The 17,874-nt window shown below is 36.6% G+C and overlaps 1 protein-coding gene across 2 annotated transcripts in view; it reads left to right on the forward strand.

Annotated features, from left to right (window-relative positions):
- Nucleotides 1–17,874, forward strand: part of LOC127650032 (zinc finger protein 704-like) — a 69,960-nt gene that overhangs the window by 38,359 nt on the left and 13,727 nt on the right. For both annotated transcript variants that reach the window (XM_052135151.1, XM_052135152.1), the window contains exons 3-4: nt 14,860–14,960; nt 16,329–16,570. In XM_052135151.1, the coding sequence (XP_051991111.1) occupies nt 14,860–14,960; nt 16,329–16,570 (343 nt within the window). The remainder of the gene's footprint in view (nt 1–14,859; nt 14,961–16,328; nt 16,571–17,874) is intronic.

A 17,874-nucleotide genomic window follows, 5' to 3' on the forward strand; every position in this document is an offset into this window, starting at 1 on the left:
TTGACTTCAACCAAAATCCTACAGATTATGTTTTGTTGTTGTTTTGTTAGCTGTGCTTAGGTCTGTTGTAGAAGTGGTGCATGATGTTAGTTAATTAATCAAATGAATGTTGATCGAAACAGTGTTCCTTGGAGGTTCTACAATAGTCAACTTCTCACTTTTAACCATGCACCTGCCATTTTTATTATGCCCCATAGGCTTCTTTATGTGGAGTTTGCTTAAGCATTAAACCCGTGGAATCCACCATTTCTCCCCTAATAAGAGTCCATAACATGCTCGGATGTGACAGGGTATTTGTCCTGCCCTGAGTCAGTTAGGAGATGATATTAAGAGAAAAGCATTGCCTGCACACATACTCTTACTCATCAGTCCCATCTCATGAAGGATGGGGTTTTATTGGGCAGTCCATACCTCCCACACTATGTAATTGGGAGTGTCTCTGTCGTGGTGATGGCTCCCATGGGACCAGGGGATGTTGGCGGGGAGATGGAAGGGTCACTCACGTGCCAAAAGTGAGAGATGGTGGGCATGGAAATGCTCTACTAGATAATCGTGCATGCCTGGTGGGGACTCTGTGCCTTGGATTAATGGTAACAATATACCTTTTTAAGGTCTTCTCGTCAATGTCAAAATTTTGTGGGAGTGGGTGTTACTTGTAGGGTCGTTCCAAACAAAAGTGTGCAACTGAATCCTTTTACAAAGTGTCCTTCCTCAAGGCTGTAACAAAGTACAGATAATGGTCCTTTGAGGAAGTAATTTTGCCATTTATGATTTTGTAATCCTGGGTGGCGATTCATTTTGAAACTTTTAATTTATTAAATTAAGTTTTATTATTTTTTTAAAAATCCCTGGGAAAATTTAAATTGCTCTTTTACATTCAAGGACAATCAGTCAAAAATATGTCTTATGTATTTATTAACACCGCTGATCATGTTAATTCAGTACAATTAATTACATAAATTATAAATATAAAAAAAATAAATTCACTTTTTTTGCGTGTTTGACTCACGACAAGAAAGCTATTGTGAGCTGTCACTTGCTCATGAGAAAGTGGCCATATGGAGGAGATATCAGACTTGAGGTGCTTGAAAGACTCTTAAAACTGCTCGGAAAGTTTCAATGAGACTTACGGATGGAATGGAGAGCAGGCGCGATGATGAAAGACTGCAGCGCGCACGTCTGTGTGGGGAGAACTGTGAGGGCGCGCGCTCCGGGATGCACTAGAGAATGAAGCACGCATGTCTCATTTAATTCACACATGAAACTAATTTAATATTTATATATTCTAAAATATTTGCTGAACTGCTATCCAATCGATTTTTAACAGCCTAAATCTATTTTTGACCAACACCAATTTTTTCAAAAATCATATTTCAAGATTGATGCATATAAATCATCAGGATTACTAAACGATGCATTGAGAAAACAAGTGAACACCCCTAATCCCGATTGAAAAAATACACCATAGCAGTGACGTATAGCTTTGTGTTAGGCCTACCAAACGAGCACATTTGAGATAGTCATGCCCTGCAACCTTCAATACTCACTTTAAATGTTTACCCTCCAGAATGAGTAGGTCAAAATGATGCTCACTTTCAAATGAAACTCGCCCTAGGCAGGTATTTTATCATTCTTGTGCCACCACAGAGAATGATTGGATATTGTGTGCTGCATTGTAGCACAAGCCTGTTTTAAAGCAGCTTAAAGGGGCTAGTAGTGTGTTGTGGCAAATGTTATTGATATCCTACAACAACAGTACACAAATTTGCACTTATTGAATTGTATGCTCATCTTTTATCATTTTTATGACTTATTATGATCAATACAAATTAGCTTGCACCATGATTCTTTAATGGACTTGGAAAGTCTGGGCTTAAAGAAAATCCAGTGTCGCACTGGTAAACAAAACATTGCAGTGCCGTTCATGTGCACTCGTCTCGTAAATACAATCTTTTGGACGTGACTTGAAGTCAGGAATAGAATCTGGCAGAAAGCCAGCAAGGACACTTAGGCAGTGGTGTGAGTCTAGTATTCAGGGAATAGAACACAACCAAGTCATTGTCACCACTGTAGACTTTATAATGACTCACTTAGCTGCTAGTGTTTTTTTTTTTTATATGGCCATTTCTCTTTCACAGTAGCTTTTTCTATTTCTCTCTCTTTTTCCTGAAGTAAAAGGGTTGCCAAATTGAATAGCTTATAGCCAAAATGAGCTTGGTATTCCTATCGCTCATTGAGTCAGACAGAAACATTAATTCTTCCTGAGTCCGTCAAAGCAGTTGCAATGCCTGCCGCATGGCTCGGCTCATAAACGCCCAAACACTGGCTTTGTGAATGCAGCTCAGGTACTCAGGCAGAGCACTCCCTGTATGCCTCTCAGTTGGGGGAGGTGACTCTAAGTCTATGGCTGTTTTTTTTTTGTCTTTGTGGGTCATATCTTTGTGTAAACTATACTGTAGGATGTAGACTTAAAAGTAGGGCACAAGTGCCAGGTCTTGAAGATACACACATGACCAGATTTTATGTACATTTCTCTTGAAATGTGACAGTGAGGCAGGAAGTATATAGGTTAATTTACATGCCTTCATAAAAAATACATTCACCTGCATACTGTAGTGTTGGGAAAGCTTCTTTGAAACTGTAGCTTCCTAAGCGACAAACTATTCATAAAAAAGTTCAACAACAGTAAAGCTACTATTTTCAAAATGTGGTTTAATAGAAAGTAGTAGTATTATAGTAGTAGTTTCATTAATTATATTGTGATATGATGATATTAGTGATATTTTGGCCTAATTTGAAGTATTTCTAAATTAAATCAGTATTTATCTGGTACAAAAATAATGAGGATCTTAATTAGGGTGACCACATTAAATCGAACCAATACATTCACACTGAATACAACAAAAAAATCTAGAAAAGACACTCCAGTTTACATATCCAAATTGACATTGGTGAACAGCAGCATTTATCTACAAACAAGAAGACATAAATTACCCAAATTAATCAATGGGTCATTCTTTTGAACCACAATTTTTTTTTACATGCTTGTTAGGAGCTGGTAATAATTAACATACTCATGTTTACCTTTTGGTATGAATGATTGGGATTTTTCTCCTATTTCTTTCATGTTTATTTTACAGTGGCAGTGTGTGGCGGAGCCCGATTGAGCCTTGTTTTAATTGTTCTGTCAAAAATGCTGGTGTAAATAAGCTCTATCCTGAGTTCAATGTTGGCTGTAAATACCACAGCACTTACACTGCCTGTGTTTAACAGAGTTCTGGAAATCTCCCTCTTTGTGAATGTTTCCCCTGCTCTCATTGAGGAACGAACAAGGAACTGTAAAAGCTCAACATAAAATCAAGTGAGTTGGAGGCAGGGAAAGCTATAAATAGAAGAAGAGTGCCCAGTGTAGCCAAAAGCTACGCTGTATTTTGACTGTTTACAGATTAGTTAGTAAACAAGGGTATACAGAATTAAGGGAAATCATTGTTTGGCTCCAGCTTGGCTTCTGGCTTTGGGCCAGGCTTCACAGGCACAAAGTGTATCCATACTCTGGGAGCTTGTCTATGTGTGTGTGAGTGTGTGAGGTAAGGGAGGATGGATTTTGGCCCTGTGCCAACCACTGTGTTATCTGGACCGCCTCAAGCCTCCCTGTGCTGACCGACAGTACCCCTGCCAGTCCCCCGAACCCTGGCGCAGCCCACAGATTTGGCGTATCCTGTGCAAGTGCTCAGCCTGCAAGCATGAGGAGAATGCCTCTGGGGTCTGGGCTGGGTTGTGTGGAGGGGAATGGGTAGGGGTGAGATGAAATGAGCGTGGTTAGAACAAAGCATATGCGTGTGTTGACGCCCTTTGTGTCAACAGTACACTTGACCTGTAATAACACAAAGTAATAGATAATGAATGGATTCATCTTTGCTTTAATCAAATTAGAAATAGATTAGGTGTGTATCTCAGAGGTTTCCAGGGTTAATAACTTTCCCTATAGAGTGCTTTGTATGTTTGTCTGCAAAAGAAGAGAGGATACTAGATCATGGAGTTTGGTGGTAGAGAATCTGTAGCTCTGATTGTTACCAAAACTGGAAACAATCCTACCAGAAATGTCTTCTGGCTCGAGCAGACTTGGAGGTTTTCTGCAGTCCAGAGTTTCTTGAATAGGCATGATTTTTGTCTCATGGAGCCAGACTTTTGAATATCTGCAAAAAGACAGCTTATTCTTATCAAGAACCTCCCACTTACACAGGAAGGATCTGTCTAACCAACATATACTTATATTAGTAATATAAGTAGTAATAATTTGGATGAGATGGCGAAATTGTAAGATACCATATGATTAAGGTAAGACTTTTAGGCGTACCAATCAACAAACATACTTTTAAGATTTATACAAATCCTCCTATTCAACACTTTATTTTAGAAAAGGAAATGTCTGTGATCAAATTTGGTTATTTATTCCATATTTACAGTATTTATGCAATACAAATGACTGATGGCAATAACCGGTAATACGCTTTCCTTCGTTTAGGTTTAGGTTTGGGCTAGTGTTAAAACTTAAATGAAAAATTGCAATAACATTGTTCGTTGGTTCATAAATTTTTCTCTATGGGAGTAAAATTTGTGATTTCGCCATCTCATTCTATTATTATGACTTAAAATGAAATCAGTTTGGTCTTCCTATGTTGGTAAAGTGACGAACCACTGTTGGTTTTGTGATTTTGTACCATTTAGGGGCGGGCTTATCTGACAAAAATAAAACCATGGCAGACTGCCGTATAAAAGAATTATAATTGCACATCAATAATGCATTTACATGCACACCGATACGCTGATCAACTTATTTTAAAAATATGAAACCGTGTTTTCATGAGAGTTTAAATCTTCGGCTTATTCTCTGCTTTTGATGTCAAAACATAAACAGACATTCACCAATAAAAGTGTTTACATGCAACACAAAATCAGGGTAATGGGCAAAATTCTGCTTGAGCTAATTGGTTTCTGCTTAAACTGTTTATGACTTTACCCCGATAAAAGAATACAACTTTAAAGGCATTTACATGATCACATGTTGTTGGCTTATTAAGCAAAATTTGTGTAAGATGGTGTATGTAAAAACACTCGGTGTCTGTTTAGAAACCACCAAAGAAATTAGCAAAAATTTGTAGATTTTGATCAGAATTTATGTTTATTCATATGCCAGCTAAACTTTGAAAACAAAGCAAAATTCAGTTTTGCTTTTGGATATCTAGTTTACTTGTTACAAAGGTTCCTCAAACAAAATCCAAATATCTTTGAAAGATTTGATGCCATGAACCTGACAAATACAATGATAATGTCTTTCTCAGGAACAATCATTGTGTCAACCAAAGGTACCTTGTAAACATGACTTTGTTTCCAGACTGGAGTGCTGCAACGTCCAGATGTTGCAGCAATTGAATAGAAGCCAGCCTATCACATTTCAGCCAGCTCTTGCCATTTTTGTTTAGAGTACAAGACAGTCACTGAATGGTCAGTTGGCTAGGGCAGTTGTTCCCAAATGTTTTTTAAACTGTAGTGATTCCCCATGGCACCCCAACCACTGAAAAAATAAATAAATAAACAAATATGCGATTGAAAACACTCCTTTATTTAAATATTTTAATATTGGATAATTGTATATTAAATATTAACAAATACAATTAAAATAATGTTGCTGTCAGTTAAACTGAGCAGAAATTTCATGGCACCCCTAGCCATACCTGGTGGCAACCAGTTTGGGAACATCTGGGCTAGGGTTTGTGATTTGGACCGTACCAGCTGACAAGGACATTTGACGCATTACTATCCATCACTTCAAGAGTACAAAAAATAACTTTTCAGGAACTTCCCAAACATACAGAGTATATCCAAGTGTACTGTCATTGGATATACAGGCCCAACGCTTGACCTGTTTATTCTGGTTTGAGGACCTACTTTGTTCCTCTACAATTACTGCACTGGGCCTGGTTCCTGTTTCTTACCCCATATATTCTCATATGTGGGCTTCCTGAAAGAATATATAAAACGCTGTAATGATATTGCACAGGAAATTGAAAGTAAACAACCCATATTTGCTGCCGCTATTTTATCTTTTAATGGCATGTGACAGGGATCTCCACATTGCCGTAGATAAACAGCATGACTCAGTCCATGACCGTAACTGATTGGTATCTGACAGTCAAAGATCGCATTCACGGCACTACATGTTTACAGCAGGTTAGCGTTAAAGGCCTAATGTCTTTCATGCATATTTGTGCCGTGTCGTATTCAGATTTTTAAGTCTCTGGCATTCGCACCATTGCTCGTGATAACATAACGCAGGAGCTCACAGCGGGAGGCTTGAGATATTTGATTTATTGCCTGTTATTCAGATGGAAATGAGCGTCATACACTGGTGACTGTAATAAATGAAGGGTGGCCCGGCTCAAGCCAACTTCAAAGGCATCTCTCCTCTGCCTCCTGGGTAGGGTTGCACCAGCTGTGTGTAAGTTCTCATGTAAGTTGTGACGTAAAGTTCACACTAAGGGCTTAGTAACTACTAGTTAGTTTGTAATTAAGTCAGTGCTTAATTTGGTTGCACCACCTGTTCTTAAGGCAAGACTTAAATTGTAGGTTGTACGCTCTCCGAAAAGTAATGTGTAGCCACATATTATGATGTTTACATTTATTGATCCAATAAGCAAACTTAATTCAGTTTTATATCGTTACGGTTGATGTTAAACCTTGTCCGCTTGTGTAACTGTCAGCTGTAATAAATTAAATTCCCATTAAAATACGATACATAATAAAAGTACATTTGATAAATAATATATTTGCCCTGTGTACATAACAATAAATAGTAACTGTATCTAAAATAAATAAGGTGTGATAAATCATACTTATACAACAGGCTGGAAAAATGGACATTTATTCATTTTAATATCTTATATATTTTGTATATGTTGAAACTTGACACTTGACTTAGTGCCCATTTACGCCACAACTAGGCTAAGTTGTTATGTACGTACAGTATAGCTGGTGCAACTGGCCCCCGGCCTCTGCACCAACTCCACTCTTAATACAGAGCGAACAGAGAGGGTGGGGCTGCAGAGGAGGAGCTATGCACTCTAGTTTTTCAGGAAATTCCCCTGCACTTCTGTTACTACTGTTATGTTAGAGTTATCAGTGTTTACTGACGCTGAAATGCTCTCACTAAAATCTGAATGGAGTGCGATTTGTTTTAAGTCATCTGGTGTTATTCTTCAGCTCTGTGTTTCCTACAGAATTTGGTTTTTGCTGCAAGGGGAACCCACAATATCATTAAATATAGGCTACATTGGGCGGCTGTGGCTCAGGTGGTAGAGTGGGTTGTCCACTCATCGCAGGGTTGGTGGTTCGATTACTGGCCCACACGACCCCACATGCCGAAGTGTCCTTGGGCAAGACACTGAACCCCAAGTTGATCCCAATGGCAGGCTAGTGCCTTGCATGCCAGCTCTGCTGCCATTGGTGTATGAATGTGTGTATGAATGGGTGATTGAGACGCAGTGTAAAGCAATTTGAATTCCGCTAAGGTTAAAAAGGCGCTATATAAGTGCAGACCATTTAAAATGTATATATTTCCAGCAGAGATGTTTGTTATTACATCAGATTATTGTACAGATTTCAGATTCACAGACATTTAGTATACAAAATACTTGCTTCATTTTGAGTTGGACAGGATTTTTGTTTTAAAGTAATAATAGCAGTTCAATAACCAAATCAGTAAATTTTTTCAGTGAAGCTTTTGTCCGACTAATTCAAACAAATAAGTCTTTTTGAGTGATTTATTGAAAGATCTGGCTTATAAATGTGTTAAGCAAGATACACTAATCAACGTTTTTATGAAAGTGCATTCACATCGTAAAATTTTTATTTAGCAAACACTATAGCGTCTCAAAGAATGTCAGAAACCCCAATTAACCCCCCACCCCCTCCCAATACATATATATATATATATATATATATATATATATATATATATATATATATATATATATATATATATATATATATATATATATACCATGATCAATGAAAACAAATAAATGTTTCCATTTATCAAGCCAAATCTACAACCTTGACCTTATCAAACTGTGCTTAAAGTTGCACTAATTTTTTATGCATGGTGTCTTGGGCTTACATTGATACCTAGGGGCTTGGATGCAGCACTATTCAAAATCAATAGTTTTCAGTTATAGATGACATTGTAGAAATGCACTAATCAAAGTTGGTCATGATAAAGTTAATCTAAGAGTGGAAATGTCAAATAACAGGGCAGTTACGGAGATTAAGTGAGTAGTATTTGAATGGTCATTTGATTCTATGATGGCAGCCCACACAAAAACATAAACTTAAGCACAGCTTGTTAAGGGATGTAGTTACATATGAAGTACAGTCTTGATCACATAACTTGTTGTATAATTTTTTTAATTCTTTACATTGATTTTTCAGTGTTTATAGCTGTACTTGTGCATTGTGTTCAGACATTGTCAAAGGAGACAAAAACATACACTTAAATGCATCTTGACACTTTATGGGGCATAGTACTTAGTTATGTAGTAGCCATTGCATGCATGCTGCTGTGTAATGGTGTGCTAATGTTTTATTTTTTGATTCTCTGTCTCTAGACTGACAGGCTGGTGGAAGTTCAGTGCAGGACTATATACTTAAAATCAGTAGTTGTGTTTTTCTTTTTTTCCCTCTGATATAATTTCTGTTTGTAACAAAATTCAACAGTTGAACATTAAAACCAATTTATTTGTGCATGTTATCATTAGTTAATGCATTATGAACTAACACTGAAAATTGTGTTTAATAAATTAACATTAACCAAAATGCTGCAAAAATATTGTTCATGGTATTAGTTTTGTATTTACTAATGTTAACAAATACAACCTTATTGTGAGGTGTTACTTAATGCTCAAAGTCACCCAAAGTCTTCTAAATGGATCCAATCAACTTGTGGCTTTCAAGATGGAAACCTTAAACTTGTGTTGGATTACTAAAATTCCTCTGTTGCATGACCATGTGTGGTCCTTTGAAATGTAATTCATTAAATTCCTCTTCATGCCATTCAAATTCCAATCCAGCATGTGGGTTGCAGGCAAATTCAATTACATTTCTGACTCTTGAATTAAAAGGTAGCCAGTTCTTAAATTCTGAGTTGTGCCTAACCCTGCTGCTATAGTGCTTGTTGAAGCAACCCTTACGCATAGTGTTCACGCTTAGCAGCGGGGATTGGGCCTAGGTGGCTGGATAATGGCAATGGTGAGGATACACACAATTGTGCTACTGAAGATGCCATTTCTTCTCCTGTCAAATGCACATTGCACAGGTGAAAGTATCATTCACCTCCTCATTTAATTACCACTCATTAACTGGGCCGGTTTCACTACTGTGGCTTGAAAAGGACACTAATGACTAATGTGATTTGGGACCGAGTTCCCTTGTTTTTGTTGGAGAGTGGCAATATATTACAAGGTAATTGCATAGGTTCTAATGCGTTTTTCCAAATGTACAATATTTCATTGCATAAGATGCTGTATATTAAAGCTCTTAATTAGCCGCTGTCTGGGAGCACGCTTGCGTGGCATTATCTGGAAGCTTCATCATACCCAGTTTGCTCTCCCAAGGTGACCAGGAAGTGGCTGTACTTGTGGGGTCCTGGGAAAAGTGGCATTGGAAGACGATGACTGCCTAGCATGATTTATCCGAAAGCTGTAATGACATCATTCTCACCACACAAGAAACATAAATTAGGCTATCTCTAATGGAGGTCCCGGTCTACTCTGTCAGCCAGGGGTCGCTCGTTTTTTCTCTCTCTCGCTTACGAGATTTCACGCTGTGCCTTTGGCAGGGCTGCTCAGATGTTCCCGAGAGACTATGTTCTTCTTCGAGCTGACAGATGAGAAGATTTATTACACCTTCTGCACATCAACGCATTCATTCTCTGTCCTTCAATCACATGAAAGAAAATGGCAGTTTGAGATTTTACAATGTCCTTCGCTGGATTAAAACAATGATACGTCTTTCATATAAGGGTTGTGTGCCTATGGGCTGAAATATGTGCCACCAGAAACTGAATTTGAACCATTTATATTTGAATTTGAATAGCTAAACTTGAATAATTGCATTGAAAAACTGAATTTGAATCACATAATTTGAAATTGTATTGTTTAATTAAAATTGAATTTATTCAAAAACTGAATCTGAATTGTATCATTTGAAATTGAATTTATTCGTTTGGAACTGAAGTCCAATAAAATTTGATCCTCACTGAAAATTAAACTCTCTATATATCTTCACATTCACTTCTCACAATTCAGATTCAGTTCTCAAATTCAATTTCAAGTTACTGAGACAGACATCCGGGTAGTTGGAGGATGAAGGAAGAGCAATCGAGCGCAGATCGATAGATAGCGTTCATTGGCGCACAGGATTCCTCTTGGGCCAATCAGCACCAATGTTTTGGAGCACAGTACGTTACCCGCCATGAAACTATGGAATTACGATTGTGTCAATAATAATGAATGTAACTTTATAAAACTGAGCGTAACTTTATAAAACTGAGCGTAACTTTTTCAGAAACTATCAAAAATATTCCATTACAAAAGAAGAAATACACAATTAAAATGAAAAAAATGAACTCAGTCGCACGAATTTAACAGGCTCTTCAAATATGCTTCATTTTTTGTTAATGTTTTTCAAAGATTCGTTTTAGCAAATCGTGGATTCTGAATACATTGCCACAGATTTAAGCTTATGCTTCGCAGTTTTTCGTTTGCTGTTTGAGACAAACCTCTCGTGGGGGTGGGCTTAACAGTGATCTACTCTGATTGGATAGTGAGCTTTTGATGGACAGGTGCTCTCTGACCCGGATGTACAGAGGTCACTCAGTGGCGCGCATATTGGAAAGCTCTCGCGGTGATTTGTAGTTATGCAATACGTCGTGCTTTGTTGTATTACTTACTAACAATATGTAAATAACATTTGACCTGTAATGATATAATTTAATATTATATGAGACCTTCGATCGCCTAATAATCGTCTTCGATCAGTCTGTAAAGATGAGCTCTCAGGAGAGACACGGAGCGGCATCATCTTCCTCCTCCTCTTGTCCTTCAAGGCAGCCTGAAGTAAGTTCGTGTTACTGAAGTAACCAATAACATCGATAAAAGTTTTATTCATGTAACGTTACAGTGTGCAACAGTTCTGGCTTTATTTTGCAAATTTATTGTTGTATTGTAAATGCATGCTAAATAAAATTTTGCTGTTTTGTCATTGTCATGACTGCAAAACTGAAACTTGGCCATATCTTGGTCCACTGTGTGACTCTGCCCCGACTGCTGAACGGACTGCTGCTGACCCTGCCTTGTGCTGGTATTCCCGAGCGACTGGTTAAGAATTTCAAGGTTGTTATGTACAGATGCAGCATCTGCACCAAGATTTCTGCCTTGCTGTAGAATAAAGACCAGTTTGATATCGGCACTGTCTACATTGACACGTCCTTGAATATAATAACTGTGCAAAAGAGCAAACAATCAAACTACATAACATCATGACATGACATCAGTGCATTGCAAACTTGTGAATGACAATAAAAAAATTATTAAAAAATATATAAAAATATGATATTTTATATGTGTTTATCAAAACATTGTGAATAAATATAATAAAATATATGCAATATTCCACCACTGTGTTGAAATTTAGAGTGTTTTCTGTAAAATTAGACAATTTCTATCCATTTACTCCAATGTATGTGGGCAGGACGCTCTTTTAAATTCAGATATGCCTAATTCTCTAAAAAATTCAAAATATCCTGCAGAGCTGAATGGTTAAACAATAAATTTGCAAAATAAAGCCAGAACTGTTGCACACTGTAACGTTACATGAATAAAGCTTTTATCGATGTTATTGGTTACTTCAGTAACACGAACTTACTTCAAGCTGCCTTGAAGGACAAGAGGAGGAGGAGTGGAGCATTTGTTTAATAAGCAAGGTCTTTTATTCAGATATTCAGAATTTCTTTCTGAATACCAAATACCAGTAACCCCAAAAGAATTTGCTACAGTAATGGGTGCTATTCCCTCTGGTTTATGTATGCTTTTTAAAAACCGTAATTACTTCTCCCCAGTATCTACTGCATCCTTTCCTAAACCTTGTGATACTTCTGTTGGTCAAATCTGTTTTTCAGAGTCGAAAGCTAAAAACTATAAGATCTTTATTTCTTTAGGATTTGATTTCTGTTCCACCTGTTATTTCCTTTTGGAATAATTTGTTTGGTAACCTTAATTGGAAAAAAATCTGGTCTTTACAGCAGAAATTCATTCTCACAAATAAAGTGAAAGAAATTTCCTTTAAGTTGATACACAGGTTCTATCCTGTTAAGAAATGTATACAAAGATTTAAATCTGACATTGAGCTAACATGCTCTTTTTGTGTGAATTCTGATGAAACAGTGGTTCATTTATTTTGGTCGTGTCATTATACTCAGAAGATCTGGAATGATATTGATGTTTTTATCAAGTGTAAGATTTTGCCAGGCTTCTCAATACATATGAGAAACATTATATTTGGGTATTTTGATTCAGACCCCACAAACGAAAATGTCTGTTTTGTTATTAATTTAATTATTTTCCTAAGCAAATTCTATATTCACAAATGCAAATTTTTAAACTGTAAACCTATCTTCTCTGTTTTCTTAAAAGAAATAGAAAATTATCTAAATTTGATTTCAGTATCTACTAATAGGAAAGTCATAAGGACTGTTAGAATCTGCACTGCATTTGATCTCTTCATGTGAACATTTTTGTGTGATGTAATGGCCCTACCTCTTCTTTTATTGTTATATACTTTATTATTATTATCTTTTTTATTATTATTATTATTATTATTTTCTATTTATTTTTGTCTTCTTTATTGTTTTGGTTGATATTATGTGATGTACGTATGCTTTCTCTTTTGTATGTTCCTGTTCTTTGCATTAAACATAAAAAAAAATAAAATAAATAAATAAATAAAAAACAAGAGGAGGAGGAAGATGATGCCGTTCCGTGTCTCTCCTGAGAGCTCATCTTTACAGACTGATCGAAGACGATTATTAGACGATCGAAGGTCTCATATAATATTAAATTATATCATTATAGGTCAAATATTATTTACATATTGTTAGTAAGTAATACAACAAAGCACGACGTATTGCATAACTACAAATCACCGCGAGAGCTTTCCAATATGCGCGCCACTGAGTGACCTCTGTACATCCGGGTCAGAGAGCACCTGTCCATCAAAAGCTCACTATCCAATCAGAGTAGATCACTGTTAAGCCCACCCCCACGAGAGGTTTGTCTCAAAACAGCAAGCGAAAAACTGCGAAGCGTAAGCGAAATCTGTGGCAATGTATTCAGAATCCACGATTTGCAAAACGAATCTTTGAAAAACATTAACAAAAAATGAAGCATATTTGAAGAGCCTGTTAAATTAGATGCGACTGAGTTCATTTTTTTCATTTTAATTGTGTTTTTCTTCTTTTGTAATGGAATATTTTTGATAGTTTCTGAAAAAGTTACGTTCAGTTTTATAAAGTTACGTTCAGTTTTATAAAGTTACATTCATTATTATTGACACAATCGTAATTCCATAGTTTCATGGCGGGTAACGTACTGTGCTCCAAAACATTTGTGCTGATTGGCCCAAGAGGAATCCTGTGCGCCAATGAACGCTATCTATCGATCTGCGCTCGATTGCTCTTCCTTCATCCTCCAACTACCCGGATGTCTGTCTCAGTAACTTGAAATTGAATTTGAGAACTGAATCTGAATTGTGAGAAGTGAATGTGAAGATATATAGAGAGTTTAATTTTCAGTGAGGATCAAATTTTATTGGACTTCAGTTCCAAACGAATAAATTCAATTTCAAATGATACAATTCAGATTCAGTTTTTGAATAAATTCAATTTTAATTAAACAATACAATTTCAAATTATGTGATTCAAATTCAGTTTTTCAATGCAATTATTCAAGTTTAGCCATTCAAATTAAAATATAAATGGTTCAAATTCAGTTTCTGGTGGCACATATTTCAGCCCATATGTGCCATTCAAAATTGAATTGAGAATGCCTTTTAAATTCTGATTCATTACCTGTATTGGAGTTGAATTGGAATTGAGATACCGAACAGGATGCAAAATTGTAATTCAAATTAGAAATTTTGAATTAACTATTCACTTTCATTACATCTAAATCCATATCTATACAATTAAAGTGAATGGTGACTGAGGCTAACATTCTGCCTAGCATATCCTTTTTGGTTTCAAAGAAAAAGGAATGTCATACTGGTGTAAAACAACATAAGTGTGTAAACATGTAACAGCATGAGATCGGCTGGTCCGTGCCCATGTTGGTGGAAACGGCTTTCATTGAGATATCAACATCATCATCACTATTGTAAAGATAGTGAAAGGGGCTGTTTACACCACATACATTTTTATGTACATTTTTCTATGTATACAAGCACTAGACGGATGTTTTTTACCATTGCAGCAGCAGGTGATTTTTCAGAGTATCATGCATGAATGCCACATTTTTAAGATGCTATGTCTAGCTTTTAACGGCCCCTTAGTGTGTAACCCTGGTGTCCTGGCCTCTATCAATCATGGCCTCCTAATAATCCCCATTTATTCATGGATTGTCTACATCACTCTCTGTTTCCTCTCCACTGGTGGTGGTTGATAGTATTCTGTCTTTGTAAAGCAATTTGAATGTTAGAAAATTCTTATATAAATGGAATAAGTTAATCTTTGTTTTTTGCTTCATCTTACAGGAAGTCAGAGGAGGAAGACATGGACAAAGTGACAGCTGCCATGGTGCTGACCAGCCTGTCCACTAGTCCTTTGGTACGGAGTCCTCCTGTTAAGGTTAACGGTAAGTAAGTATCTTCAAACCACAACTACAATGATGACAGCTCTCATGAAATTATTTTCACACTGTTGTCTTTGAGCTCCAGAGAAAGCAAACTTTTCACTCTTCAATTTCCTGTTTTACATTATCACATGCTCTTGAAAGCTGTCACATGAAACAGTAGTGTACTGGCTCTGCTGTTATGAAAGCTTTTTGTAGTCTTGTCTTAAACCTGTTATATAATAGCTTAAAGGGACCATATCAGACTTTATTGCATTTTTTTTTTTTTTATAATATTAGTCAATATTTCTCACACCAAAATAACCATTTCCACATGATGCAAAACATGTCCACATGCTGTGTTATATGGCACAATAATAGCAAATTTGTACATGTTTAAGCTATTATATACAGCTATGTGGAGCTGGTTGTTCAACCAATAAGATTGGTTGGGGCTGGGGGCTTGATTTTTTTTTTTATCGCCTTTCGCATCGCGTCTGGTTAGGACACATGTTCAAATTAAACGTGCTGTTTTTGCTATTGTATAGGGCTGAGCGATTAATTAAATAAATCAAAATGTCAATATAATGTAGTGCGATTATCAAACCTCAAGTGCTGCGATTAATTTAAATATATAGTCTGCTTGCGCTGCTCGCTGTGCATACTCTATGTGTGCTACTGTGTGAGGCTAATGAGCTGAGCACGTTATATTTACCGCGCTGTAGATTCACTAATGCACGTATGCATAATTCCAAGCATGCTTGGCCGCTAACAGTTACTATCCAAATCTAAATTAATTTCATAATGCTGTGTTCTGCCAAAATAAAGGCTTAAGGGTTTAACCGGACTGCATGGCAATGCCACATGTAATTAAGATAAAAAAATATGGTACTGTTTTATAACAATAATAGTAATAATAATAATAATTTTTATTATTATTCTTATACACAAATATGTTTCCATAATTTCACAACTTAATAATACCTTAAATTCATTTATTTACTTATTTATTTAAGGCATTAATATGGAAACATGGGTGGTCATTTGTTAAAATGCTCCTGGTTGTGATGTCACATTCCTGTTTAACATGATAGGGCATATTTAGCCAAACCTTTTGTTGGACTTTTATGGAATATAATTAGCATTTTAACTTCAGGGTGCATTTTTGTTATGACCGTGTGCTACAGCACAGCTGCATATTGAGAGTTCATTGTTTCATAAACTATCCTGACTTTTTTGTCTTCTTTTTTATCTTCTTACTTTTCTCACTCCTCATTACAATTAATTTAAAATGTTTAGTGTTTGTTAAAGCTGCACATGTGATTGGTTGATTTTTATTATTGCCATTAATGTCTTTTTATGGCCTAACCATGAACTGTTCTCTCCATACAGAAGGCCTGAATGGCTCTTGGAAGGATGGAGGCTTCACCCCGTCCAGCTACAGCAGCAGCGGGTACTGGAGTTGGAGTGCGCCCAGTGACCAGTCCAACCCCTCGACGCCATCCCCACCCCTGTCCGCTGATAGCTTCAAACCCTTCCGCATGCCCAGCCTCAACGGCCCACCGGACGACAACATCGATGAGCATGACGAGAACAGCTTGCTGTTTGACGAGCCCATCCCCCGCAAACGCAAGGTGAGCCACTGTCATCTTACCTCCACTTGTGGAGATTAGATCAGGCATAACTCACTTAAACAATAGTATAGGTAGGAGATGATGGAGATAGATAATAGATTTACAATGTGCGCACCTTGCCGCCCATTTAATTACCATGGTTTTTGATCCTGAAAATAAAATGAAAATGTAATTTTGGGTGAGACCCATACAATAAAGTATTTTGACACTTAAGCCACACTTTAAAGTGTATGTATGTCATTGCTCAATTATAAAATATCAGACCAGTTGGTATGTGCAAACAAATGGTGCTAGAGCTTTTCTTAGAACTAACTTAAATTTTCTTAGCAGTTTTTACAGTTACTTTATAACCAACTGTACCCAGGTCATTTTTTGCAGAAGTCCCTTCAAATTAACATAGGTGTCCTTGGGGAATAACCACAGTATTGTAGTTTCACTATGAACATGGTTCGACAACTAGAAAGTGTTCAAATACTTTTTGTCTTCATTTCAAACAGAATATTTATTTTATGATAAAAACTTATGTATGTGAAATATTTAGCTTGAAACATGTGTTTTGTACTATCATTCACTATATGCGAGCACTTAATATACAATGTGTTTCTGCCTCATAAATGCCTTGAAAATGTGTGGAGAGTTAGATGTATGGATATTTATATTTGCGCATGTGAGAAATAGTTCCTGAGTTTAAAGTGAGACTGACATATTCAGTCATGAAATGTGTCCTAAATCAAGCATGGCCGAGGATCACTGGAGGACCCTTGGGACACATATTTCTTACCTTTTAAATAACATACTGTCCTCTCTGGGATGTGGCTCATTTGGGGTGCCTTTGCTAGAAATTATGATGGCATGTACAGAGACCATTTTCTTGACTTCACAAAGACAAGTTATCAATGAACTAGGCCATTCATATGCACCGTTCTACTTTATCTTCCTATTCGTGAGCCTATTGTCAGGTACATCCAAGACTGTCACTCTTCCCTCATTTGAGAGAATGATTAGGCCTCCTTAGTCTCCCTTACCATCTCTCTCTCAGGACTCCAGCACAACAGCAGTGCTGATGTTTCTCCTTGCCTTGTTTTCATTATCACTGCTATTATCCATGCTTTTAATGGTAAAAAAAATAAATATGCATTTATGAGAATATTTACAGTATATATTATACATACAGTATTCAATATATATATTTAATGTAACTCAGCAAAAACAGAAACGTCCTGTTTTCAGGACACTATTTTAAAGATAATTTTGTAAAAATCCAAATAACTTTACAGATCTTTATTATAAAGGGTTTAAACAAT

This window comes from Xyrauchen texanus, chromosome 10 (assembly GCF_025860055.1).
Source record: "Xyrauchen texanus isolate HMW12.3.18 chromosome 10, RBS_HiC_50CHRs, whole genome shotgun sequence".
NCBI lineage: Eukaryota > Metazoa > Chordata > Actinopteri > Cypriniformes > Catostomidae > Xyrauchen > Xyrauchen texanus.